The 26,456-nt window shown below is 53.6% G+C and overlaps 10 protein-coding genes across 12 annotated transcripts; 4 read left to right on the top strand and 6 right to left on the bottom strand.

Annotated features, from left to right (window-relative positions):
- Positions 1-2,735: 2,735 nt before the first annotated feature.
- On the bottom strand, positions 2,736-5,260 carry J3458_005837 (uncharacterized protein; the record flags this gene model as incomplete). Its single annotated transcript, XM_007817392.2, has 2 exons — positions 2,736-4,792; positions 5,098-5,260. The coding sequence occupies 2 exons, from the start codon at positions 5,258-5,260 to the stop codon at positions 2,736-2,738; spliced, it is 2,220 nt and encodes a 739-aa protein (XP_007815583.2).
- Positions 5,261-5,950: 690 nt separating this feature from the next.
- Positions 5,951-7,463, bottom strand: GCD7_1 (GCD complex subunit gcd7; the record flags this gene model as incomplete). The annotated part of the gene is made up of 3 exons (XM_007817391.2): positions 5,951-6,047; positions 6,132-7,298; positions 7,366-7,463. 3 exons carry the CDS (start codon positions 7,461-7,463, stop codon positions 5,951-5,953), a joined length of 1,362 nt encoding a protein of 453 aa, XP_007815582.2.
- A 1,100-nt stretch (positions 7,464-8,563) lies between these two features.
- NEM1_1 (Nuclear envelope morphology protein 1) lies at positions 8,564-11,447 on the top strand. Of its 2 annotated transcripts, XM_007817390.2 has the most exons (2): positions 8,564-10,295; positions 10,363-11,447. In XM_007817390.2, the coding sequence occupies exons 1-2, from the start codon at positions 8,942-8,944 to the stop codon at positions 10,512-10,514; spliced, it is 1,506 nt and encodes a 501-aa protein (XP_007815581.1). In that variant the 5' UTR covers positions 8,564-8,941; the 3' UTR covers positions 10,515-11,447. The 2 variants fall into 2 exon arrangements, with proteins under 2 accessions (XP_007815581.1, XP_065976530.1); XM_066119009.1 differs by having other exon boundaries at positions 8,600-11,323.
- J3458_005834 (uncharacterized protein) lies at positions 11,047-11,400 on the bottom strand (the record flags this gene model as incomplete). Its single annotated transcript, XM_066119008.1, has 1 exon — positions 11,047-11,400. One exon carries the CDS (start codon positions 11,398-11,400, stop codon positions 11,047-11,049), a length of 354 nt encoding a protein of 117 aa, XP_065976531.1.
- Positions 11,448-12,039: 592 nt separating the features above from the next.
- On the top strand, positions 12,040-13,044 carry J3458_005833 (uncharacterized protein). The gene is made up of 3 exons (XM_007817389.2): positions 12,040-12,125; positions 12,309-12,613; positions 12,775-13,044. Exons 1-3 carry the CDS (start codon positions 12,113-12,115, stop codon positions 12,907-12,909), a joined length of 453 nt encoding a protein of 150 aa, XP_007815580.2. The 5' UTR covers positions 12,040-12,112; the 3' UTR covers positions 12,910-13,044.
- A 547-nt stretch (positions 13,045-13,591) lies between these two features.
- On the bottom strand, positions 13,592-14,608 carry J3458_005832 (uncharacterized protein; the record flags this gene model as incomplete). The annotated part of the gene is made up of 2 exons (XM_007817388.2): positions 14,080-14,608; positions 13,592-14,001 (listed from the first exon to the last, which is right to left on the bottom strand). The coding sequence occupies exons 1-2, from the start codon at positions 14,381-14,383 to the stop codon at positions 13,592-13,594; spliced, it is 714 nt and encodes a 237-aa protein (XP_007815579.2). The 5' UTR covers positions 14,384-14,608.
- A 373-nt stretch (positions 14,609-14,981) lies between these two features.
- Positions 14,982-15,934, bottom strand: QCR8_1 (ubiquinol--cytochrome-c reductase subunit 8). Its single transcript, XM_007817387.2, has 4 exons — positions 15,823-15,934; positions 15,647-15,672; positions 15,208-15,385; positions 14,982-15,152 (listed from the first exon to the last, which is right to left on the bottom strand). Exons 1-4 carry the CDS (start codon positions 15,876-15,878, stop codon positions 15,095-15,097), a joined length of 318 nt encoding a protein of 105 aa, XP_007815578.1. The 5' UTR covers positions 15,879-15,934; the 3' UTR covers positions 14,982-15,094.
- Positions 15,935-16,117: 183 nt separating this feature from the next.
- Positions 16,118-19,546, top strand: PHB1_1 (Prohibitin-1, subunit of the prohibitin complex (Phb1p-Phb2p)). The gene is made up of 2 exons (XM_007817386.2): positions 16,118-16,521; positions 16,578-19,546. Exons 1-2 carry the CDS (start codon positions 16,192-16,194, stop codon positions 17,088-17,090), a joined length of 843 nt encoding a protein of 280 aa, XP_007815577.1. The 5' UTR covers positions 16,118-16,191; the 3' UTR covers positions 17,091-19,546.
- Positions 17,162-18,665, bottom strand: REX3_1 (RNA exonuclease 3). Its single transcript, XM_007817385.2, has one exon. The coding sequence runs from the start codon at positions 18,647-18,649 to the stop codon at positions 17,282-17,284; it is 1,368 nt and encodes a 455-aa protein (XP_007815576.2). The 5' UTR covers positions 18,650-18,665; the 3' UTR covers positions 17,162-17,281.
- Positions 19,547-19,609: 63 nt separating the features above from the next.
- Positions 19,610-22,087, top strand: J3458_005828 (uncharacterized protein). 2 transcript variants are annotated; one of them, XM_066119006.1, is made up of 3 exons: positions 19,610-20,088; positions 20,186-20,485; positions 20,569-22,087. In XM_066119006.1, the coding sequence occupies exons 1-3, from the start codon at positions 19,867-19,869 to the stop codon at positions 21,526-21,528; spliced, it is 1,482 nt and encodes a 493-aa protein (XP_065976528.1). In that variant the 5' UTR covers positions 19,610-19,866; the 3' UTR covers positions 21,529-22,087. The 2 variants fall into 2 exon arrangements, with proteins under 2 accessions (XP_065976528.1, XP_065976529.1); XM_066119007.1 differs by having other exon boundaries at positions 19,610-20,485.
- Positions 22,088-26,456: the final 4,369 nt, after the last annotated feature.

The following is a 26,456-nucleotide window of genomic DNA, read 5'->3' as shown; positions in this document are numbered from 1 at the left end:
CGATCGAGAGTGAACGGTTCAGTGACACACAGGGATCTTATTCGGCAAGGATTCGATCAGGAAGTGATGAGGAAGTTGTTGATAGCCTACGGCGTATATTCTACGAAAATACCCGACAAGAAATTTGACAAGGTTCCTCGACCCCGGACTTGCATAGCTCCCGAGGAGCAATGATAGCACCAGGGCGCATGCCGTACGTGCATAACAGCAGAGGTAGATAGCTGTTGTGCAATGTCAATCGTTAACTGGAATAGCCACTTGGCCATACGGTCCTAAAGTGCACCAGAGAGAGTGGCACCGCGACGTCCACTGGTGATACTTTGGAAGACAATAGCTGCCAGAACGATCCAGCCCCAAAAGGCCACCAACCACCAGACAAAGTCGAGAATCTACGCCATTGAACCAATGTACAGGAAATATACCGCGGCAGTCCATCCAAGTCGCCTGTCCAAATGTCTACCCTGACATTTATCGAATGGATTACCCGCTTGCTCTGTGGAGGCAACACACTTTCCTAGTGAAATGGTCCGATGCACCCGGCGCCATCACCACGACTTGGGAGCCGAGAAAACACATGATAGACAAGGGAATGCTCAGTAGATTTGAGGCAAGTTGGCAAGGTTTTGACGCGGGTGTGGATGTTTTTGGGAGTCCGATTGAGAGCTGGAAAGCGCCAATACCGTTCGTGCAGGGGATTCGTCGAGCTGCTGTCCTTTCGCAATCACAGCATTGCACATCCGGGGGAGTGGCGATGAAGGTGTCTAGGCCGTCCTTCCGCATGCAGGTGAAACGCCAATGTCGATGATGTCCACGGGGGAGCTATCACTATTAAAGCCGTTAAAAGTAGCGGTAGTTCCCGCTTGATTTGGTGGGGAGAATAGCGCCTTTCAAATTCTATTTATAAGTAACTTGATTATTAATAATTTGTTAAAGAAAAACCTTAAATAACCGTGAATTTTTATAAAAACCCAAATAATACAGGATCTTTATAGACGTGGTTTACTGTATTTTGGGAAGACGATTAATATATACAAGAATCAAACCCTGCAAAGTAACAGTTAAAAGCCCCCTGGAGCCGCGCTCTGGGTTCAACACGGGGTATGTCACTTGTCAACGTTGGGCCCGGCAACTGCACTGAGACGGGACTCACGCAATACCATCCCAGACGACGTGTTTTTCGCTGTCCAGTACCGGGCTCTGCCATCGTACAAGCGAGCGAATCCGGAGCTACGGCTGGGAAAGTTCTACGGTGCCCCGTAGGGGTGATATATGGAGGTGAATTTTTTGAAGATTTTGAATCAGCCATCAACCATGTGAGCGATTGGAAAGATGCTTGCTAGAGCTCATAGTATATGGCCTTGTGTGAATTACCCAGAACATCCTGAGCATTACAAATGACATAAGAAAGGGGGTGGCAAGGGAACTCACCGTCCAAAGAAGCTCGTCATACTATAGGCGGCTATAATCGGTTGAACAGTCCGTCAGCAACCGCACGTATTTCAACACAACGTGTCCAACATCCCCTTCTCACAGGAAAATCCATCGGCTTGGGTGGCAGGACTTTGAGGGGGAGAATTATTCTCGTCTGGAAGCAGACGAGCATATACACGTGCAATGAGAGTACATCCATACCATCAACTAGCTTGCCAACTATGTGCTGGTCTCCAAAGAATACTATTAGCAAAGGGCAGCATGTCATACTCCATGGTCGCCTGAATCGACTTCTGATCCATCTTGTCTCCTTGAGCATAAGCACTCCGTAGCCACCTTTAAAGCGTGGCCGCGGATGCCAAATTCGCCTCTACAACCACTAAGAAAGCCTTCTACGTCAACTTCAGAGCCGCAGACAGGGGGAACATGACGCGCCGCCGCAGCCAAAAGTGGCCACTCGTACCTGTCTTCTTTCCACCACATCCGTCAGGAGTCCGGAGACTTTGCAATAGACGCGTCGAACTGCATTCGCCGAGTCGCTAGCCACCGTTCAACCTCCGTACCGAGCCGCCCTCCGCCTCCTTCACCTTATTCATTTGGGTGGCTTTCCATTTCGTAGCAGAGACTCCTGGGGACGTTTAGCGAGTCTGGGTTGGCTCTGAGTCGGGTCTGTGGCATCCAGTGTCGCCAGCTCCGGCCACTCTACTTTAAATACTTCTTGGCTTTGGCTATATTTCTTAGTCATCATGGGTGCTTTATTGGGTAGGAGGGCAACCCGAGGCAGGACCATGCAAAAAGGGCACACAAACACTCCAAGGCGAAAACTGCCAGCTTCGTGATGAGCCGTAGTCGGCGGATTGCAAGCTGACTTCCGTACCACGCCGACAACGCGACACCCAGACCGTTGGACGTCCTTGGTAGATCCGGCCCAAGTCTTGAGGCAGACAGGACTTGACCCTTCACGGCGTGATTGCTCTCCGCCATCAGGGGAACAAGAAAGAGCTCACTGGGTTCAACTAGACACATGAACGGCAATTCTTCGTCTAGCATCAAGACAACGTGCCTTTGATGTGCAGCAGGCCAACGGCATTTCACGCCGCTGCAGCAGCTCAAGACAATCACCGTGCGGAAACAAACGCAAAATCCACGGGCTCCATTTGTCTGCTTCAAAGAAATAAAATTACTGCGTCATCATTCTAAAACTACATAAAGAGAACGGAGATGCCAGATGCCCACCAGACACCATCTGAAAAATTCACAATCATTACGCTCATCGCCCTTCATTCATTCATTCACTCATTCACCTACTCAGCCAACTCCCGCGCATAAGCCTCGTCCGCCTCCATCCTCACCGCCTCCAACTTGTCGGTCAGGGCCTCGATTTCCTTTTCCATTGCGGCCCTGCCCTCTTTCGCACCCGCCGCCTTGGTGGCCAACTTGGCAATCTCGGCCTCGATTTGCTCCGCGGCCTTGTACTTCGCCGCGGCCCCGGCCCCGGGGGGAGGAATGTGTGACGAGACGCCAGACTCGTGGTCTTCTTCGGGCCACGCACCGGGCGCCTCGCGCAGGTTTCCACCAACTGCCGGACCCCATGGTCCTCCTCCAGCCATGTTGGCGCCGCAGCCTCTGGCCCAACTGCCCCATCCTCCGCGGCCAAAAGGCCCTCCTCTCGGCCCTCCAAAGGCACCGCGGTGGCCGAATGGCCCTCGCTCGCCGAGAGGTCCGTCGGGACCGAAGAAGAAGGAACTTCTCTGGGATGGACCGGTACAGCCTCGTGGCCAATTCTGGGTCCACGGAGGGGGGTTGGGACCCGCGGTAGGGCCTGGCGGTGCGGGTGGTGCGGGTGGTGCTTGGGGAACAGGAGGTATTGGCGGCGGCTGCACATGAAACGGTCCTCCATGTCTTCTATAATTCTTGTGAGCCCGTCTCATCTCTCGTCTCTGGTTTCGATACTCCCTTTTCTCCGCTCTGCGCTGCATCCGTCGCTCTCGTCGGTAAGCCTTTCGAGTTTGTCTCTGGGCCCTCTTGATGGACTTCCAGCTCGCGTGGAGACCCTTGATTTGCCCCTTGAGAGCCTTGCGGTTGAAGTTCGGATCTGCAGGTCCCTTTGGGACGGCTTTCAATTCTGCTTTGAGGGCTCGAACGTCGCTCTTGGTGCGTACTTGGCCGGGGTGGGATGTCCAGTCCCGGAGCCGTTCGGCGTATAGTGGAAGCTGGTGGTCCTTGACGTCGTCGTAGTCGGGGAGGGAGCCAATCGACGACTCAGAGCTGCTGGAGGAATCGGAGGAATCTGACGAGATGGAGCGGGATCGGTCGTGTCCGTCTTTGCGGTCTGGATACCACCTTCTGCCGCGGTCCTCGGAGTGTTGGCCTTCGCGACGTTCATCCCAATGGTGACGTCCGTGGTGTCTGTCATGGTGCCTGTCATGATGCCAGTCATGGCCACCGTGGCGGAAATCACGGAAATTGTGACGATGGTGGTCCCATCCTGAGCGGCCGCCGAATGTCCACGACGGGCCTGTTGGGCCTGCTGGGCTTGTCGGCCCGCTTGGCCCGGCAAGGCTTCGTTGCTGCGGCGTTGCTGTTCCCAAAGGCTGGCTATTCCTGCCCATGGAGATGCCGTCATGATTCACAATGAGACCGTTGATCTTGATGCCATTGCCGTCCAGGACCACAGTGTCGCCATATCGGATTCCGTCACTACCAATGGAAAGCTTGCCGAATATAGAAGAATTGTTCTCTCTCCGTTGCTCAGGAGCCTCGAGTTCCGCCGCCCAAGAACCTGGCATTCTTGCCTCTGGTTCAAGCCTCACACTCATCCCCCTTGGCCCAAAGAAGCCATCGTTCCACTGCTGGACAGTCGCCTCAATCTCCGACCTGCTCCTCGTCGTGGCGGCCCCGTTGTCCCGCGTCTGCTCCAATTGCGCTTCAGCCTGAGACCTCCCGCTCGTCAAGGCAGCATCAGTCTTCTCTTCACTCCTCAGCTTCCTTTCAATCACCGCTTCATTGCCCCTGGTCGTGTGATCAGGCAGCAGGAAGTTCACAAAGGTCGCCCAGTCCTGCGGCGTGACATCCCTCGCAGCCCAGTCGTCCTGATACGGCAAGTCATCTGGAAGAGAGGTACTTTCCACTCTGACGGTGTGAACGAGCGTCTCTGTGGGAGGATTGGCGGGCGGCGGTCGTGAGTCAAAGTATAATGCGGCGCCGGGCTGCTCTGCAGATTGCCGGGGCTCCAGGTGTGTATTTGACGATGTGCGAGGTGTCAAGGGAGGCGTGTAGACAGTCTCTCCTGTGGACGAGGCATCGTCGAGAGGCGTGAGGCCAGTGTGGGAGGTGGATGATGCGGCGGATCGAGGGCCGCCTCAGTTGGAGTAGATGTCTGTTTCTGAGTATGGCGGGGGAGGGGCCTCCGCATCGTCGACGTTGACGTGCAGATTATTCACGTTCGCATTCATCGCTAGGCGACGTTTTTCTCCCATGCGAGTCCTGTCCTTATTTTGAGATGATTTGAGTTGTTCGGTCGCCCGTTGTTCAAATGAATGCGAGGGAAAGTTTGCATTTGCGGGGCAGCTGATGAAGGGGTCTGGTTCTCTCCGCGCTTCGGATAGTGTTGCCGAATCCAGCCCAGCAGATGAAGACGTTCACTGCCAGCTTATGGCGCCACACGTGAACGAACGAGATCAGAGGGCCCGTTTGCTGTAGCCTGTCGCACGGATAGGGATACCGTCAAATCAACGCCGAGGTCCAAAAAGGCAACGGGTGTTTGGTGAGTAGCGGATTTTGTCAAGGTGCAGAATGGCGAGGTCACCTCATCATTATCTATGAGCATACAAATATGTGGTCTCTTCTTCTCGGAACTCCGTACAGGCTAGTTGGAATTGCTGCTAGTGGCTGCCTCTAACACAAGGGATCCGCGAATCAAGCTATGGTACAGACGCCCTGCAAGAGATAATCGACAACTTGCGGCTCCGAGCACACACAACCCCGACGTGCCCCGCAGCCACAGCCTGGACGACTTACGTCTCCCCGGTGCTTCCACTCGCTGACCGTCAGATTGACCGCGTCTGCCTCATCGTCAGCCTGTCCTAGAAGGCCCATTGCCGTTTGCCGTGAGAGAATCAGATTGGTGGACACAACAGCCCAACTCCACCATCGTTCCAGTCTATCGCACTCGCTTTCGCAGGGCGGCCCAGCCTGTCACCCTGTATCTATCTATCCCCCCAATGGTAGCCTTTCGTTCAAACGTTGCCTGTGTGTGTGTGGTGACGCGGCCCGCTGGAGGTCCCTGCAACCCTTCATCGACCATCCCCCAGCCCGAATCCTTGAACTATGACACAACTTGCAGGCCAAGTCGTCATCGAGTATCAACTGCGAATGGTTTATCCATATCCAAATCGTAGGCGAGCGTAGTTGTGCCCCCTCTTTTTTTTTTTCGGGATGAAATTCCACCATTATCTTCGCACAGAACTCGTTGACGTTGCGCAGGGCGAGGTCGGAGGCGAGCAGTTGCCTCGGGCTATCATCGATCGGATGCGTCTCCGAGATGAAAATCAGCATCCTCTTGCTTGTAGTGATCTGCGATCAAGCTAGCAAGATGATCGCGCGAGTGTGTCCCCCTGTAAACCCAATTGTGGGTGTTGTTAGTTATCAATCCACGTTGGTGGCTGCAAGATGACGTGAGTTCCCATGGTGCCACTTACAAGTTGGTAATATATGTGTCTATAAACTCGGCCGGTACCAGTTCAGTTACGGGGCTTCGGATTGCCACATTGTTGACCATGCTTCCGTCGGCAAAACTAACAAAGCTCGAGGAGTCTCCCCACTCAATAAGAGCGTCTTCGTCGAATGGATTCACTGGGCTCAGCTTGTACACACCAGCCAACACGACAACGGCATTGCCTTGTTCGCGGGCGGCCCTGGCGATGGCTGCAGCACCGGCGTCTGTGACTGCACCTCCGTTGGCGACAATGGTCCTCGCGCCGAGAATCACTTTGTTTACTCTTGACATGTAGGCCATTAAACCAGAGTTCATGACGTTGATGACGGTGATGCCGGCGGTCGACAGCTTCTTGCGGAAGGCAGCGTGTTGTACTTGCTCAGTTTGCTTTCGTAGAGGCTCCGTCACGATCAGAACTGTAAATTTTCTCTTCGCGGCTGCTCGAAGGACGAAGCGCTCGACTGTGGGAGAAGGCTGGTGAACCAAGATGTGGTCCCCTGGGCGAATCTGAACCTCGGCAAGGGCAGCGATCTGGTCATCCACCTGACTAATTTCGTCCTTGATCTCCTCGATTCCGTCAATGACTTCGGAACGCAGGGCATGGACCTGGCTGCTGGTCTGGTGCGCAACACGTGTAGGCGTCGAAGTGCCAGAATGTCGGTGCGGCGAACTGAAGCCATCGATATTGGAAGGGGGGGAAGCGGAAAGCAGATGGAAGAGAGATTTCGGGACATTGACTGAGCTATATGACGGTACCGGCCCGGGTCTCGTTGGGGCCACGGCTGTGTTGGAGACTACCTCCCCAGCCGAGTCCTGTTTTGCATATGTCGACGGAGGAGACTGGACAAGGGGGGGGGCTGTAGGATGCTCGCCCTGGGGAGTCATGGGAGCCTCGCTCTGGGTCTCGCTGGAGGGTTCATTCCGATCTTCTGCAGCCTCGTCACGGATGAGAGCGAGAATCCGTCGCACAATATTGCCAATGACTAGCTCTTTGGGTTGTGCCTCGACTAGGCGTCGACCAATGCGCGTGACATTATCAATGAGGCCGTCGACGTCTTGCCATCTGGATCGAGCAACGACTTGTAAAAGAATATGGGCAGTAGCCACGGCACAGGGCTCAGATCCACGGATCTGTCTTCTCTTGAGCAGGCTGCGTGGTGTTGTTAGCGTTTGTGCGAACCAGTTCCCCGAGACTCCTCCCTTTGAGGGCCACTCACGAAATGAGGTTCTCGACTGCGGCCTCCAATGGCTGCCCTTTCAAGGATTTAAGGTACTTCTCTAGGTCGGGCGCGTAGCCCGCGGTAGCAGGCGGCATCTTAACCTTGTTTTAGGGAATATGATCGCGTGGCTGCGGCGGGAATTGGAATCTCTTCAATGGCAAACTGGCTATTTCGCGACGAGGGGCGGCTGGACCGTCTGGTGGGTTGTGCGGTTGAGTCACTCCAAGGAAAAAAAATATATACACTGGGTGGTACTTGACTATTATTAAGAAGTGCCTAGGGTAGGTAGTAGCTACTAGGTACCTAGGTAGTTACTTCATTTTTTTTTTTTGTTCTGGCGAGTAGGACAAGGCGGGGCACGGATGTGGTTACCTGTAGTGTCTGATGGCCACGTTGAATTAGCCGCGACAACGCATCATATAGATATCGAAATGAAAGTTGTATAATGGTGACGATGGCCCTTTGGGAAAAAGGAGGGAAAATAATTGACCTGTTTTATTATGAAAAAAAAAAAAAAAGTGTTGGAGTAGGTGAATGGATGGAAGGCTTGCCAACAGGTGATGGTTTGGGACGCAAGAGTCCACGTGCAATTGTGGTAAATGTGTTAACTGCATCTGCTCGCAACTAGAGGATGAAAGAAATCTAAATGAGAAGCGCATAAACTAGTAAGCAAGGCCCCAGTGAGAATATATATATTCTGACATGATATATCAAAATAATTCAACCCCAGCCAAGTTGCCATCTCTTTGCCGCCTGTTCCTGGATCTACCCTGCATTTGTCGTCTAGTGAGTTTGTTCTAAGGGTCCTGGGTGCGCTGTGCATGAGAACGTGTTCTTGGAAAAACCATTTGTGATACTGCTGCCCGCATCCATAAACCATCTGAGGCCCCAACATGCAATGGCTCATCCCATGCTGCGAACCTCTTGCGAATGATTGGCGGATGTTCCTCGGCAAGTTGTGGCCGGTAACGTTCGGGGACGGGGTAGTCAAGTCTGGTCCGTACGGAGTATCGTCCATGGCGCCTGCCCACCGGCCTCTAGTGGTTGATTGGCGCCCCAGGCTTGAAGGCCGACAGGGCATAGCAGGGCGCTAATGGCATGGGCCTGCATACTCTGTACTCCGCCAAGCACTCCGTAAGTACGGAATAGTCTTGACGCACCTGGGCAGTTAACCAGGTCGTTGCGCCTGACACGGGTTGACCTCTGCTCGCCCCTCAAACCTTGCCCAAACATTGCATTGATCTTCCCATGTCAACGGCTTCCCGCATAGCCATCACATCGCAAGCCTGCTCCTCTTGCCGATGCTGAGCTTCTCTCGGCCAACTACGAATGCACCATCTAGACACTCCTACTCACTCCCACTTGACACTCTTTTCCCGTGCTGATTCCTTGATTTTGGCAAAGCCTAGCGATACCCGGCGAATTGACATCATCCCCAAAGCATCCCTTTGGGGCGACCTCGCCTTTCTTCTTGCGACACGCCCGCGCGCTTCTTCTTCCTCTTCGGTCGTGCCTTTCAATCCGTCGTTTGGACAGCCTCGAATAGCCTGATGGCTGGCTGTCCGTCTCCAAGATGAATTCTCTCAACATCATTACCGCTCGCGTTTCCCCCTCTGCCAGTCCCAATCCATCTCGATCCAACAGCCTCGGCAACATCAGCGCCGGGCTGCTCCCCGACGAAAAATCGACCGACGGAAACGACGGTAAAGATGCAGCTAGCTCCGACCCATTTCTCGGCTGCGACTACGATGGTTTGCAACAGAACAACGAAAAGCCCAGCCACGTAGCTACCGAGGAGACGCCGCTCTTGGATGGAAGCAAAGATGGCAACAAGCGGGCTAGCTGGTGGCATTCAATACCCCGACGGCTGGTTTCAAGCATCATTAGCTCGATTCGCTGGGTGCTTGCCACCCTGGCTTCACCTGGAGTCTACCTCATTGCCTGCTTCTACGACGAACACGGCGTCTTTGCTCCCTTGTCACAGGTGAAAAGGCTGTTTGGCGTCCAGAAGGGAGGTGGAATGGATATCTACGGATCGCATGGGAACCATGCTGCCAACCATACCGAGTCACCACCCGCCGTGTCCGGAAGCTCGCGGCATTGGGGTTACCGTCGGATAGCGCCGCGCCCTACCACATCATCTGGTTCATCCACATCAGGCCAATCGTCGGATTCGGAGGGAGAAACACCGAAGGGCTCACCCAGCCGGCACGGCAGATCAAAATCACTGAATCCTGCGGAAGAGCTCAGCTCTGCCCGGAGGTCGATACGAATCAAGCTTCACAACGACGATGCTTTGCGACAACGAAAGCAGCACCGTCGCGCGCAGTCCGCCGTCGCGCGAACCAAGATGGACGATGAAGATCTCTCTGCGCAACTCAAGTCCCCAACGTCGCCGATTGCAGCTCTGACCAAGTATCCGAAGACGCCGGCGCCGCCCCGACCATTGATACCCCGACGCCAACCCTCCTACCTCAAGCTCGATGCGTCTGTCAAGCACCAAAAGACGTTGATCTTGGACCTTGACGAGACGTTAATTCACAGCATGTCCAAGGGAGGCAGAAGCAGTGGCCACATGGTAGAAGTTCGACTCAATACCGCATCATTAGGCATGGGCACTGCGCCAGGCGGCGCGGCTCAACACCCTATCCTGTATTGGGTCAACAAGCGACCGTACTGCGACGAGTTTTTGCGGCGCATTTGCAAATGGTTCAATCTGGTCATCTTTACGGCCTCGGTGCAAGAGTATGCCGATCCGGTCATTGACTGGCTGGAGGCGGAGCGAAAGTTCTTCTCTGCCAGATATTATCGCCAGCACTGCACATATCGTCAAGGCGCGTACATAAAAGACCTTAGCTCAGTGGAACCAGATTTGAGTAAAGTCATGATTCTGGACAACAGTCCGCTGAGCTATTTGTTTCATGAAGGTTGGTTTATCCGCTCACAAAGCTTCCTTCTGCTCCTCCCAAGACGTTGGACACTGACCTCCCCCAGACAATGCCATCCCAATCCAGGGCTGGATCAACGACCCCACAGACAACGACCTAATGCACCTGATTCCAATGCTAGAAGGTTTACAATACGTCCATGATGTTAGAGCACTCTTGGCATTGCGAGGCGGTGAAGATGGGCAGCATATGGCGTAAATGAAGTTGAATTTGGGAAAGAAAAAAAAAACTTATCTGGCGTTTATTTATGGAATGGAGCTGCTGCGAATTTGATTTTTTTTTCTTGTTTTCTTTTTGGCCACTGACGGGCTCAACCACGTCGGTACAGGGGGGGGGAACCTTGTTACAAAGTATTGTCTCGCATTGACGAAGACAAACCTCTGTCACCACATTGTACAGATAGACTGGAGGGGGAGCGGTGTTTTAATGAAGGGCTTTGAAGGGAACATGTGAGGCAGATATTGATGGTGGGGAGGCGGCTACAGGTAGTAGCCGGATGGGAATTTGAGCATTTTCAGCGCCTACTTCCGTGTCATATGGTGTCAACTGGTCTTTCCTAGTATGTGTTGGCGTGCCTTGCATTGGGGTTCTGCTAGTCACCGTTCATCCTTGTTCTTGGAGTTTAATTCTCTTTCCTAAGTCCCCGTACCTTGGACAGGAGGTCATATCGCGCCGCCAGGCACGACATGAATGGCATCACCCAAATAGCCTACTGCATTGTAGTGGCGCGTCATACAAAGCTTTTTTGGTACCTGTGACGTAGAGTCCAAGCCCGTATGAGGCTCTTGCGCATGGATTCTGGCAAGAAGACGTGCATCCCCAAAGACGTAGAGAGTGTAGTAGTGCCACATCCCCAGGTAGTTAGCATGCTGCCCGGAATGGCCTGACAGACTTGAACATTGCCTGCCTGATACGCAATGGGCCCAGCCATGAGAGAGGAGTGGAAGTTGCGTCCGGTGGAAATTGTTCCTGGAGCCGCTGTGGAGCGAAAAATCCGCAGGCATTGCGCCGCCGGTGGGCCTTGGGCATATCGAATGGTGTCATCGGCACATGAGGCGATCAATTGACGGGCATCGGCAACCATGGTTTCGCGGGTTGCCCATGGGGTCCAGGCTGTGGCGGTGGTGGCAGCAGCGGCCGCGATTCCAGCCGTTGCCAAGGCGAACGGCGGCTGCGCGGCTGTACTCGCATTTTTATGTAGTTGCGATTTCGCGCAACGTTGGACATGGGCTGTGGTTTCACCTAGACGAAGGGAACTCGATCATTGGACACGTCTGGGTCAAGTTGTCTCCCCTCCCCGAAACCACGCCAACCACACTTGGGGAAACGCAACAGCTGGACAAGCTCCCACCCCGACTACTCGATGGCAACTAAGTGGCAAGCCGCTTACTCGCCGACGGCTAGTCGCAAGGGGCGGGTCTCGAATTACAAACGGCAGACTGTCTGCTCATCGTCGTCCTTCCAAAGCCGGCGTGCGTTTGTAGAGCTTGCCAGAAACCAGTCCCCACAAAGTGGTGACATCATCGCCCGTAACAACCCCCCCCTTCTCACAGAGCATCAAGCATCAAGCCACAAGGTGCATGCGCCTTTGCCCAATCGAGATTTGCGACAAACCTATTTGCCAACATTTGCTGAAGCAACCAAGGGAGGGCCTGCCCGGGGCTGTCTAAGGTTTAAAAGGAGGGGGAAGGACTTCGACGGGTCGGTGTGACTGAACTTGGACCTTTCATTATCGTCAAGCTTTTCGCCGTCGAAACAAAAACACAAAGACATCAAAAGACTTGCTGAAACTGACCATGTCTCTGCACTGTAAGTTGTGCCGTCGCGATAGGCGCTGCTTCTCCCCTTCCCCTTCCCGTTGCTCCGGCTAGCTCTGCTGCCATCATGAGAGGTGTCTCCGAGCTTGGCGAGCATATGAGAAAATGCGAAGCGTGTCGCCCCCCATCCACACCTCCCGCTTCGCCAGAGATTTCGGGATGCTGATGTGCGCAGACCTGCCCCCCGTGAAGCCCTCGGCCATCGCGCTGGGCACCTTCTTCAACCACGGCATCGAGCTGGCCGTGCTGGGCCCCGTCTTCGGCCAGACCTACCAGCGCGCCAAGCAGGCCAACACCAAGGAGGAGTTCATCAAGTCCAAGGAAGCCAGCGGCGCTGCCATCGCCTGGGGCACCTCGTTTGTCGGCTCGGCCCTCCAGAGCTATGGTGTCGGCGCGTTGATCAATGCCACGGGGACCCTGAGCTACAAGGGCGCTGCGTACCTGGGCGGCTTGATCTTTGCCGCGACGGCGGCTCCTGGAGTAAGTTTTTTTTTGTTCTCTGGTGATGCTGATTTTTTCCCTCCCCTTCTATCCTTGAGTCTTTTGTGCCGTTTCTCGCCGCCCACATGCTATACAAGGAACGGTGTAGATGGACGGTCCTGGCGATGAGATCATCGTGACGAGTTGCTGACCCGGCCTAGTTCCTTGCCCAAATCTTCTCGGAGAAGCGCCCCATCGATACCGTCGGTGTCAGCATCGCCGCCAAGCTTGTGGAAACTGTTGGATTGTCACTGTTCCTGACTTGGTGGGGTACTCGTACTAACCCCTTTGACTAAAGGGCCAAATTGCTGGGCGAGTATCGTGTGCGGACGGTTCTTGTCGTTCGCTGGTACAGAAGGAAGTATTGGGGGCACATGCTTCTTGTTGGACCTAGTTTTTTCAATTGATCGTTGTATTACACTTTTGGCAATCTGCGTGTCGTCGAGCTCTATATGGCCGCGACGCAGCTCCTTGAATCGGTGATTGAAGTGTCGATGTCTGCTGGTGTTGATGCTGATGACGTTGTGAATCCGCCGAACGGTGCAAATGGACGCGCAGGCCGCATTGGGCACACGGGAAGTGATGGTCTTGGGAATTCATGCCCGAGTATTCGTAGTTGCAACGCCTCTATTCCGAGGTCCTCTTTGCCAAGAGGGAGGGCAAACGTAAGCATCACGGCCCCAAAGGTTCTGCGACCTAGCTACCAATTATTACAATACCAAGTTGAGAAATGCTTTAATTGATGATGCAATGTACCTGAACGCCGCCGTAACCCAATTCGGCCCTGCTAGTCAATCCCTCTGGTATTTATACACCCAGATCAAACCGAAGCCTCAAACAAGCCCACCCAATTGGCAAACCAGCGACTCTCCCTCCGTCTCTCAACTTTGCCACAACACGTAGACATGAGCTTTTCAACTGCCAGTCCTCTTGCTGCCATGGTGATTTTCTTCTTCTTGTTCCTCTCCTAGCACCTCCCTATGCCTTTGACTCCCCCTTTGTCCAGAACGACTGCTTCGAAAACTCCTTTTGCACCAGCTTCACCAACGAAGTGTACGCCTCGCCAAATGACTCGTCGTCTTCCTCCTTGTCCTCCTTCGCGGCAGCCTTCTTCTTTCCGTCGTGCTTCTCCATGACCATGACCACGCTGGTAGGTCGCTTGGTCTTGGCGGCGGCGCCCAGCTCGGCTCGCGACGTGACGAAGATGAAGGGCACGTTGTGGTCCTCGCACAGCACGGGAATGTGCGAGATGACGTCCTGGGGAGAAATGTCGCCGGCAATGACGACGACGCCGGGGAAAGAAGTGTTTCCAGGGCCGCCGGCAGGCGACTTGCGCAGCGTCTTGACGACTTCCTTGACGCCGCGCTTGAGCGTGCCATTCTTGGCGGCTGCGAATCGTTAGCAATGGCGTCTTTCGGTGGCAACCCCCCTCTTTTGCTCGCCTGGGGAACAAGGTCTATACGCACCCTTCTTGATGGTCCTGTACACCTTCTTCATGCCCTTCTCGTCGGCCAGCGGCACGGCAAATGGCACGACCGTTCTCTCCAGCGGCAGCTCGGAAGGGCTCTGATCCTCCATCTCGGAATCATCCTCCTTGACGGCCTTGCTCTGAGCAGCGGCATCCTGCTGCAGCTTCTCGTCGAGAGCAGCAGCGAGCCTCTCCTTCTTGTCCTTCTTGTCCTTCTTCTCCTTCTTGGGCTTGGCTATGCCAGACTCTTCGCTGCGCTTCTTGTCCTTCTTCTCCTTCTTGTCGGGTCTTTCGGCGGCCATGGCTGCTTCAGGGCTCGGCGTCGGCTGGGATAAAAAAAAGGTGCTGGTATGAAGTCTCGCAAATATGGGAATACCAAAAATTTGGCTATACTAAAAGGATGCTGCTTATGAAATGTATATTTCAAAAGCGAGCAAAAAAAACAACAACAAAAATACCAATTGGGCGAAGAGTTTGGTCGACCAGGTGGGCGGAATTGGTTTTCGCACCTCTTTCCACGGGCTGGAGACCTCGAAATTTTTCCTGCCAGTCGAAACTTTTACTGGCAATTGAGTGAGCTGGGCCCGAGTTTTCGGCTTTTAGTGGCGCCGGCTCCGACGTAGAATCACGTGACTACACTTAGCCTGTGAGGATTGAAAAAGAATAAGCGATATGTGATTGGCACGACAAAGTATTTGAGTGTGAGCTCTTGTAAAGCCAATTGATGGAAAGAGCTTGGACGTATTTTTTTATTTGTCGCTGTAGAGACCTGGATGAAGTATCGTGAGGGTCACTTACTACTTGTTGTCGCTTGAATGTAGTTAGGTACGCTGTACATAGTGATAATTCAATGCATCGCATCACATGGCATACCAAGACAGATGAGTAGTAACAAATGGAATGGATTTAAACATGCGCTCGCCGCACATTTATGTTCTTTACATATCTGTTGGCCCCCTGTCTAGACTATGATATACAAATGCTTTTTATCGATTGTCCCTGCCCAACCCTTCTTACTCGGCATCGTCACCAAACTCGGCACGGCCGGCCTTGGACTGCAGGTAGTGGTTTCTACTACTGTGTTAGAATATCGTGCTGAATCTCTCATACTTGTTCGGTTACGAACCGCTCAGTAGCCCACTGCATCAAGTAGTATCCAGCAACCAGAGGAGGGAGCCAGTAGAAGATCTGGCCTTTGGTACGGCGGAACGTGTTGAAGAAGGCGTCGTGGACTATGCCGGCAGTGGGGTTCTGTCTGTTGGCAGAAAGGCCGTAGTGGATGATGCCCTTTTGCTTGGAGCCACCTGTATCGAGTTAGTAACCTCGGTTCGTGATGCTTCGTGTTCCCCTTTCATTCCGTCATTGTGAAGTAGCCCAGTTGTCCGATTGCCACAGTTCTGACCCATCAATCTCCTCAAAATATACTACTCCAAAATGATATGCCCTTTGTTGATTCTGGCGCATCACGTTTGGCTATCTGCAGAACTCCCTGAGCACAAGCCGGTGATTTCATCGTTCCTCGTAGGCTACACAATCGTCCGTCGAAAGAAAGGCATCGTACTCACCAAAAGAGCCCCAATCACCCAGCCAGCTAAAAAAAGAGAGAGTGAAATGTTAGCGAACGAAGTCGATGAATCGAGGCGTGCAGAATAGCGAAGCCGACAACTTTCTTGCCGTCGCGGAAAAGCCGCAGGCGCACACCGCACCAGTAACACAACCGAGGGCAGGACAAAAAACATACTGGCCAGCCTTCCAATTAGGAGCACCACCGCCGTTTAGAGCTTGCGTCGGTCTCATCGTGGCTGATGTTGAGGAATTGCGTGACGTTGATTCCTGATAATCGGACGTTCGTGAGGCAGGGAAAGGCGAAAGTCGGGCTACGGGTGAAGGAGTTGCAAGTCTTGAAAGGTCGCTTCCCCGTCGTCCCGAGCTTACCCGAACAGGGTTAGCGCCACAACCACGTCCCGAAAATCAGCCTGCTGGGGGAGCAAGCTGGGGATGAAACGACGAAGCTCGATGCTGCCTCATTTTTGCCAGTCCGTCACATCCGCCCATCGCCGAGCGAAAAAAAAAGACCAATAACACCACCGCAGTTTGAGGGTTGTGCACAATGGCGGCCGCAGCAAGAGCTCTCAATATCATGTACCGCCTGGCTGTGCCGGCCACGGCGGGCGCATTCCTCGTCAGCCAGTCCATCTTCGATGTCAAGGGTGGAACAAGAGCCGTCATCTTCGACAGGCTATCTGGAGTAAAGGAGGATGTCATCAACGAGGGGACGCACTTTTTGGTGCCCTGGCTGCAGCGAAGCGTCATCTTTGATGTGCGTACGAAGCCAAGGAATATTGCTACGACGACGGGAAGCAAGGATTTGCAGATGGTCAGCTTGACGCTCCGTGTGCTGCACCGACCGAACGTCAAGGCCCTGCCCAAGATCTACCAGGTACAATCACCCACGACTAGCCGGTTTTCAATCGATGATATGCTAACCGTTTGTAGAACCTCGGCGTCGACTACGATGAGCGAGTTCTGCCCTCCATTGGAAACGAAGTTCTCAAAGCCATCGTCGCCCAGTTCGACGCTGCCGAACTCATCACCCAGCGAGAAGCCGTATCACAGAAGATTCGCACAGAACTCACGCGCCGCGCCGCCGAGTTCAACATTGCCCTTGAGGACGTGTCCATCACACACATGACGTTTGGCCGGGAATTCACAAAGGCGGTTGAGCAGAAGCAGATTGCACAGCAAGATGCCGAGCGAGCTCGCTTCATTGTCGAAAAGGCCGAGCAGGAGAGACAGGCCAACGTCATCCGAGCCGAGGGCGAAGCCGAGTCTGCGGAGACGATTAGCAAGGCCATTGCCAAGAATGGTGACGGGCTGGTGCAGATTCGAAAGATTGAAGCGAGCAGGGAGATTGCGCAGCAACTGTCATCGAATCCCAACGTGGCGTATTTGCCCACGGGGAAGTCGGGTAATGGAGGACAGTATCTGCTGTCTGTTGGACGGGCTTAAGAAGTGTAAGAAGGCTGTGGATGAGGAGGGCAACTTCTCCGCTTTTGTAGCGACCATGTAATTCTATATCTCGAAAATACCAATGATGATATATTTCAACCCGATCCATATTTACTACGTGAATTGGGCTTACTGCTATGCAAAAGGACTGACAGCTCGCTTAATATGAAGGACCCGTTTTCCTCCTCCCTTTATTTCTCGATAAATGCCTCTGTTAACCCGCCCGGTTTCCCAGGCGGCCAGAAATGCCCATCCACTAATGTCCATCCCGCCCTCTGCATATCCTTCCACTCATTCATGATCTTCAACCGCACCAGCTCCCCCGCGGCCCTAGCGTCCTCTGCAGAATCGTGACCCAGAGCTTTTGGCCCCGTATCCTGCTGAATCTTCTTGTTCAAGTGTACATCCATGAGCATCTTCAAGCCATGGCGGTATGGTAAGCCGAGTTTGTGGGGGTACAACAACACCGTGTCTATAAGAGTAGGGTGAACGATTCTCACTGCGTTCAGGTCGTTTTCCAAGCCGTGGCCGATCAGGGGTGTCGACGGAGATATCAGCGAGAACAAGAGATCGCGGGCAACTTCCGGAGATGAGACTATTTTGAGATCCTTGGACTTTGACTCGTGCACCGCACTAGTCCGAGTTTTTGACTTGGACGGTGTCGCGTCGTCTGGCACCCACGGTTTGGCGTTTGCTAAGTCGTCTGGCCACACGCCGGAATAGCGAGAGTTGAGATCTAGTATTTCACCAATCGGCTGGACCAACACGTCGAGGAGCTCCTCGCCCAGTGGCCACGACGTTGCGGTGAGGCGAATGAGCTCCATTCCGTGGACGGTATACCCCATCTCGCAGTCAAAGCAAACAGCTCTGTCCTTGGGGATGCCAGGGTTATCTGGTGTAAATGCGTAGTTGAGCACCGCCGCCAGCCGCTTGGGGTCGCCTACTTTGAAGACGTGCTTGTCGTGGGTGGCACAGCCTGCCGAATCGCCCACCTCCTGTCCACAGCACCGATATCGTTTTGGGATCCTGGTTGTATCGCCTGGAGCCTTTTCAGGAACGTACGTCTTCCCCCAGTGGAAGTTGCATGCACCCCCGGATACAAGCGCCCCGTCTTCCGCCCTTCTTCCCGGGAAGACCTGGAAGCGTTGCTGGCATCGGTCGCACTTCTCCCATCCCTTGGCGGCCTCCAGTCCCGCCCGGGCTGATTCCACAGCGTCCTCGGCTGGGACCGAAGACACGTAGCCGTGGTTGGAGTGATCGTCCACTCTTGTAACGATCCTCTTCAGCAGTTCCACTTCCTGCGCGGCCGTTAACCCTGTATTAATCTCTTTTGGTATATTCCCTCCATTCTGCTCCTTGGGTCGAGGAGCCTCCTTGACGCGTAGCTCCTTCCATTGAGCCACATTCATCTTCTTGTGCTGCATGATCTTGTTCTTCATAACATTCGTATAGACGGCCGGCTTCTCCAACGCCGTTTCCTCCTCGTCGTCCAACGCTCTGAAAATCAGGCCCTGCGGGGACATGATGAGCGAGGTTTCAGCCGGTTTCATGGCGGCCATTCTCAGCGCCTCATTGAGCCGATTATATTGGTGGTGTAACATCTTGAGAAGTTTCAGTCGAGTCTCATGGCTTGCTGGCGAGCTCTTGAGAAGCCGTGGATTGAGGGATTCAGGCTTCCTCTGTTTGGTCGATTGACAATCCGCCTTCGCCACGGTTTTACCGCTGGAGGGCACAGGCGACTTTGAATCCTTGGTAGAAGATGTCTTTTTTGGCGTTGAAGAAGACGGCCTCGCCTTTGTGTCGGGTGTTCTGGTGTTCCGCTGAAGAGGTGGCGGTGAAACGGGCCGAGTGACACTGCGAGGCGTGGTGTTGAGGCTGTGGTCTTTGCTGGCGTTGCCGTGTGAAGTGTTTGCTTTGGAAGGTGGTTGAGATGGGGCAGAGTCATTCTTTTGTTCTACTTTGATGCGTTTACTGGGTGCTCCTTGGTAGGGAGGCGAGCGGTCACGAGAGATGGATGATGAGCCGTTTCGAGACGAGCTTGGTGGTGTTGGCTGAACTTTGGCCTCTGTGGCGTTGTCCTCGCCGTGGCCGAAGATGCACTGGAATGCGGTGCAGTTCTTGCCGGCAGGGCATGGTATGTGCCTGAGGGAGAAGCTCATGATGTTGGTTGCGAGGAGCAGCTCGCAGAGGACTAATGGCGTGTAGTGACACTAGGCCATGAGAGTTGGCGCGAGGCGCACTTGAGTATGCTATCAAGTTTGAGAGACTGGGGACAATCATGGGTGGAACACATGCGGCGCGGGCGATGCTAGGCGCGTAAGTATATTGAGTTGAGTTGGCGATGCTCGTCAAACCTACGTCAATCGGTTCAATGCTTGGCGGTTTGTGCCGCGCGGCGCACAGACCAGCGGAGCGCAGTAGTGGGCTAATTAGGTTCAAATGTTGCGAACCGGCAGTTCCAAGAGGCCTTAAAAAGGCACCACCAGCTGGGCTCTTCCACTCGGTGCAACCAGACCAGACTTGACTTTTGTTGAGCAGGGCCCGCTCCCTAGTGCCGTCTGGTCACACAACATTGAAGGTGTTGAACCCTTGGCTCCCGATGCCAGATGTCCGCCAGGCCCCATCGATTCATGACTGGAGCATGTTGAGCCTCGGCCACTTGACTGACCATTGACCACATGGCAGCCAATCTGTCATCCTCCGTCTCCAAAGGTGTGTCATCAACGCGCGACATCCCCGACCCTTCAGATGTTGTCCTTACGCAAGACTGCCTTGCATGGTGCTCTGGTCGTCGCTTTGGGCTTCTTTTAGACCAGCCCTCAGAGTCTGGTCGTCGCCCCAAGCTCAAGCTGCCTCTGCCTACGTCCGACACCGCATCGCGGGCCCTTCCCTTCAAGCCCTTCAGGGGCTGCCGCCCATCGCCATGCCGCCTCCGACCTATCCCAAGTACGAGGGCGGCACTCCCTCTGCCGACCACCTGTGTGTGCTTGTTCACGGGGTAAGGTCCCTACGCCGCCGCGTTGTACTTGTGCCGTCTGGTGCCCCTCGACGCCTTCAATGTTTGCTTGAGCGAACGCTTACGCGCTCCGTTGCAGTTATGGGGAAACCCTGATCATATGAGAAATGTCGCCAAGAGCCTGCGCAGCCTGTATCCCTCGAGCGAGCTGCGCTTGTTGTTTGCAAAGCGCAACATTGGCAGCTTTACCTATGATGGCATTGAGCGCGGTGGCGAGCGCATCTGTTCCGAGATTGAGGAGGAGTTGCGCGCCGTTGAGGACAGCGGCGGCAAGATCACCAAGATCAGCATCGTTGGATATTCTCTCGGAGGGCTGGTCTGCCGCTATGCTATTGGCTTGTTGTATGCCAAGGGCATCTTGGACCAGCTTGAATGCATGGTAATTATGCTTCCATGGTTGTTGTTCTTATGCTACCTCTCCCCCATCCCTCTTCAACAAACCCATCTGACGCTTTTATACAGAACTTCGCCACGTTTGCCTCACCCCATCTCGGGGTTCGCACACCCCTCAAGGGCTGGCACAACCACATCTGGAACGTCATGGGAGCCCGCACTCTATCCATGTCTGGAAGACAGTTGTTCACCATTGACAACTTTCGCGACACTGGCCGCCCGCTGCTCTCCGTCCTGGCAGAACCAACCTCCATCTTCATGCTGGGCCTGCGCAAGTTCAGACGCCACACCCTGTACACCAACATCATCAACGACCGGAGTGCCGTCTACTACACCACCGGCATCACAAAGACCGACCCGTACCGCAAGCTGGACACGGTCAAGGTAAACTACCTCAAGGGCTACAATGGGGTCCTCCTCGATCCCGCCAACCCGGTCCAACCGTCGCCCAAACTCCGCGGCCCAGCCACCATCTCCTCCGTGACGGGCTCCATCGTCGACTGGATCAAACGCATCCCTTTCATGATCTCGGTCGCCGTTTTCGTCCCCATCGGCGTCCTCGCCTACCTCTGCAACTCCGTCATCCAAAACATTCGTAGCTCAAAGCGGATCCGGCTCTACGAGCAGGGCCAGGCAGGCGTCAGCATAGACGGGTACCGCGTCCCCGTCTTCATCAAGGAGCTTCGTGAAGAAGTCGAAAACACGTACGAGGCACTCAACAGCTCCCAGAACCAAGAGTACCTGGCCACCGAGGACGAGGACGACGTCGACGCCATGAGCCCAGAAGACAGAAGGCTGATACAGCGCGAGAGAAGGCTGTCCACGCCAACCCAGCCGACGCTTGCGCTGACGCCGCACCAGTTTGAAATGATTCGGTCACTGGACACGCTAAAGTGGAGGAAGTACCCCGTCTGGATCCACAACCATAGACACAGCCATGCGGCCATTATTGTGCGCATTGAAAAGAAGGCGTTTGACGAAGGGTGGATCGTGCTGAAACACTTTGCCGAGGAGGAGTTTTTGGTCTAATACAGCGGGGGCGGGAAACTTGCAATTACAAGATAGAATCTGTTTACTGCGAAAAAGAAAAGACAAAATAAAGAAAGGAAAAAAAGCTTGTACGCTACAATGGGGATGTGATACTTGGTACTTTTGCCTGCCGTTTGGGATGGATAGATGGTAGAATTGGGGACTGCCCATACGATCGCTTTGGCTGCGGCTAGAATTGAATTTCTGCATCGGCTATTACTCACACACCTGCTAGCAACGCGGTTGTGTCTCTCTTCCTCTGACGTACAGCTCGAAGCACAAGTTTTCTAGGGATATTGCCCTTTAGACTCGGTAGCAATCAGTTCGCCTTTGTGCCAGCTCTCGGTGGTTTGTCACAAGTACCACTGGTATTTCCACGGTGCTGAACCCGACATCTCGAGGCGAGGTGGTGTACAATTAGCGCCGAACATGAGAACAGCACAATATGGAATCTTGGTACTCGTCTCTGGGGGTGACTTTTTCGAAGAGGCCATTTACCGCTCGTCTAGTCCTCGTACTTGCGTCGCGGCAGGCTTGTTACACATTCGAAAGGCTACAGGTTAGTTAAAACGCCGGGCCCGTATAAAATGACTGCCGGTTAGCATATAACCACCGAGTGGAAAAATTCCTTTGACCTTGTCTACAGCTTTCACCTCCGTCGTTCAATACGGCCATGGCATGTCCAAAGATCCAATGCATGACGCCAGCTCGGCTTGGTAACTCTGGTGCCTGAAGAGCGATTCAATGGCGTTGAGACACGAGCGCAGGGGTTTCACCACGTGGGTGTCCATCGTGTCTCGGGTGAGTCCGCTGTATCACTTAATAACGTACCCGCGGCGAGATCCAGCTTACAAGGTTAAGTAGCTCGTCAAAAGCGTAGTGTGCCGCCGTCGACAAAGCAATGCATCAACACGGGTACGAGTCGACAGGCCCCTGCACCCAGGTCTAGTGGTGTTGGAATAAATATGTAATGTTTTAGCTGCTACGGGATATAACATGTAGGGGTGTACACTCTTGCCCTGTGCCACAGCTGGTCCAAAAAAAATCAACAAGTGAAAGTGCTGTTTGCGAATCCTAGACTACACAACTCCCTCGTGTCTTGGGGACCTGAGGACGTTTGCTCACATCACGCACCGTCTGATTACCGACAACTTACGGCCAGATTAGGATGCTCTAAGCAATGTCGCATCATAGCTCGTCTATTTACTTCCCTGGAACCGATATAGGTATCGGATTTTGGAAGGCGAACAGCCACCCTGATAACGAAGATGAACGTTATAAATCCCTGTGGTTAGCGTATAATGGACCATAAATGCATCAGCTGAAATTGATTGTGTATAAATACAGCAAGGGTAGGCTGATAGGCTTGAGTGCCTGCGAGAAATGAATACTGTACCAGTTGAGCGTTTTTCGGCAAGTTTACCCGCTGTCATTGATGATTCGAGAGAATGGAGGAGCTGAAGCAAACTTTGTGTCAGACTGGTATCGGGTTAAACCACTAGGCCATGGAAGTAAAAAGATATACATAGTAATAGCGGCCCTTGGACGAGTATCCTTGATATTTAACTTTGAGGTAAGTACATATTGGCTCTCTCTCTCTCACTGTGGCCTCTGACACTTTTGTTCAGGGAGAAATGAAACCAAGGCTCAACGCTGAATTTTTGGTCGTCAAGAGAGGTATTGGGGCGACAAGAGCTTTTCTTCAAGAACAAACCTCATTAAGCATAAGAGTCGAGTATGAGATATGAGAGATCCCCGTCCCAGCGTCTAGTTTTATCATATAGTGCTGGAGCAGCCAGATATATGTAGCTGAGACCAGCCAGGAGATTTGAAATCGGCTCGACAGGTGTGCTCACGGCGCCGGACACTACGACAAGTTTGAATACCCGTCAACATAGAGAGCTTTCTGGCTGTGTAATTTATGCCTAGCCGGCTCCTTGCACCTGCCCTTCCTCGGGCCCAAACCTAGGCTTAAGCCGTCGTACCAGCGAACACGGTCTAGTAGTACTTACAAAAGGCCATCTCATATGGGTATCCTGCCCGATGCCGGCACGTCGGATAATACGCTTGGAAGCGTGGTCCTTACCGTGTAGTAGGCGGTTTGACAAGTGGATGCCCCAAGGGGAGAATTCTTGACGGCCCTTGGGGAGCAAGCCGATTTGTTGGAGGCTCAGTCAAGGCTTATCTGGTATGTATTAGTCTTGGTGGAGAAGATCGGCACCCGCATCCACCGTGACACTATCTACGAGGAGATTTCCCCTTCTCCTGCGTGTTCTTTGTTTCAGTATGGCGATACATTCTGCCCTACCCGAGCGGCACGTAGCACGGCGTCGTTGCCGATGCCGCACAGATTATTCGGCTCAGGAACTCTCTAGTGATTTGCCGACAATCAGCACGCAATCTCCAGCATGAGACAGGGCACATAATACTGCGGCCTGCCTGCAAATCGACGAACTCTGTGGTTGGAAATGATAGTCAAGAACGACTGCTTTGTATTCTGATGATTTGCTAGACTCGACTACCAAAGGCGACGACAGCTCGTCGATAACTAAAGAGTCTGGTCAGTCTCATAAGCAAGAGCCATGGTTACTATTGCGATGGCTCGCCCTTGCAAATTACAGTTGCCGACTCCCTGGTGCTCCATCATCCTGGCCCCTCGGACGCTGGCGAACAGCCTTAATACGAGGCCTCAATCATATCAACGCAAATCATCTTGGCAGCTGGCTAGCGTTATAGGAGTCTCTGGTAACTTGAGACAGCCAAGTGTCTGCGGGGTACCTTTAATCTGCAGGTTCCCAGGAACAAGGCCTGGGTTAACAAGGTCCGCAAAGAAGCCCGGCGCCAACTTCGCAGCAGCCAATTGACGGCATCGTGGATTGCCTCTGGATGTGCAATTGCATGTTCCGAAAGGCCAAAACAAAAGAAAAAACAAGTCTACTAGCGGAGTTTCATCTTGTACAAAGCTCTTGGCAATTCGGTCAGTGCCCCTGTTGGAGGCTCGAGCCCAGCTGTCAAGTTCGGACGATTTGGAATACGCTTCGCCACAGGCGGCAAAATATTCAAAAGGGCCCAAAATACCTCACATGCCGATACTTGCTGTTCGGTTCGAGGTTCTTTTTTATTTTTTCGTTTTTTATTTTTTCATTTTTTTCATTTTTTTTTCCCCCATATTTTCTTGAGCAGGTGTTGGGCGCGGTAACTGCTCGTTCAATTGATGAAAAGGACATGATTGTGACCCTGGCCCCGGTTATCGGAACGGCCAGGGTTGCAGTCTCCAATCACACCACGGAGTCATGGAGAAACCTTGCCCCAATTTCTGCATCGTGGAACATCAGATCGATTGCTTGCCCCGTTTGGTCCAACGCGTGCTGCCGTTTTTGTTGTCAATGGCCGCTGCGCGGATCTTTGCTGCTGGCATTGGTTAGCCTGGGGACATGACCACGTCATGGAGAGAGCATCATGTGCACACGAGGGCTGGGGGGCCGATTAATCCAATCAATATGACCGACCAGTTGACCCTTTCTTTGCGCCGTCCCCCCTCACACGGTACGTCCTCCATTTCTCGGCGCACCCAGTATGCGGAGGTGGTGTCCTGTCGCGGCAGGTGAGCCATGCCGGCTGGAGATACGGTTAGTCGGACACAAGGTGTCAGCCGGGGACATGCAAGATGGGCTATAGTATTCGTTCTAGATTCTTTTCCCATGTTGTAGTCTTCAAGGCTCCACGTTGAGCCGTCTTGCCTCCCACGGCTGGAGCCGCGAGCTGGTACTAGCACCGGTTGACCATCGAAACCGGCGGGACTTTGGGACTTTTGTCTTCGTTAAATCTCCAGCTGGCTATTGCAGAAAGACTCCATCCGGGGAACGCATGCTGGTTATAAGTTGAGGCCTCATGATCCCCTTTGACCTTCCCGTGTCGGCAATTGGTGCATCTACTATGCCAAGGCAAACCAGTTGACATGTCCCCGGAATCCGCTCGGTCCACTACCGAGACTTGGTGCAAAGGCGGGCATCTTGCGGCCGATAAGAATAGCTTGTCATGACACATGAGCCGAGTTTGTTTGATCGGGTTGCTTCATAGTTGGGCCCCGGTTCGCGCCAATCCTACCCCAATGGTTCGAGCGCTATGCCCCGGCTTCTATGGTGATGATGATGATGACGATGCGAGGTGCCGCAATGCCTGTTATTGATATGATCAAAGGCACATTCTTTTTTTCTTGAAAATTCGGGCCAACCGAGCGGGAGTAGACCAGCATGTCTGCTTCTTCCAGCCCACGGCTCCGGGCTGACAGCCACATGCAACAACACTCAACATGCAGAGCTGCAAGGCCGGGATACTACCCACCTACCATGGAGAGCAGGTCAGAGGAGCCACGCGAACCCAATCTGAGGGATGCCCTGTCGCTCTTTGATGTTGTGCTCAGGTCGACTCCAACTCCTCCCCACATCAATCATGTTTTCTGGACCGGGCATCTTTAGCTCCGGGCCTAGGCCCGCGCTTGAGCCGTCATCAAGATTGCGCCAATTCGCTTCATCGGTTTGCTAGACGCAACGTGCCAATGTACTTTTTTTTTTTGGCGTCGAGTCGTTATCTCCTTGGTACCCGTCAGCCCGAGCCCCCTCCATGGCCTGGCGTTGACGAGACCAGGTGCAAAAGGGACCTGCCCTTCTGAGCAAACCAAGCAACGGAACCTTGGCGTGACACAGACTTCGCCCATGGCTTTCTAAAGTACCGGGTATTGACAGAGCTTGGGGTGTAGCTACATGCTGTCCAGGGTCCTCGTGCAGGTTCTGCGCGGAGGTCCGTCACAAAACTGTCCGTGCGGTCCTTTCGGATGATTATCTCCAATAAATTAGGAGAGGGGGAGGCGAGGCCGTTGTTCCGGGCTGGGGATAGATAAATATTGGCGTTGCTCCCATCATCATCGT

The sequence above is a fragment of the Metarhizium acridum genome, assembly GCF_019434415.1.
Source record: "Metarhizium acridum strain ARSEF 324 chromosome Unknown scaffold_31, whole genome shotgun sequence".
In the NCBI taxonomy this organism is placed as follows: domain Eukaryota; kingdom Fungi; phylum Ascomycota; class Sordariomycetes; order Hypocreales; family Clavicipitaceae; genus Metarhizium; species Metarhizium acridum.
The sequence above is the reverse complement of the archived record's forward strand: the minus strand, read 5'-3'. Positions and strand labels throughout refer to the sequence as shown.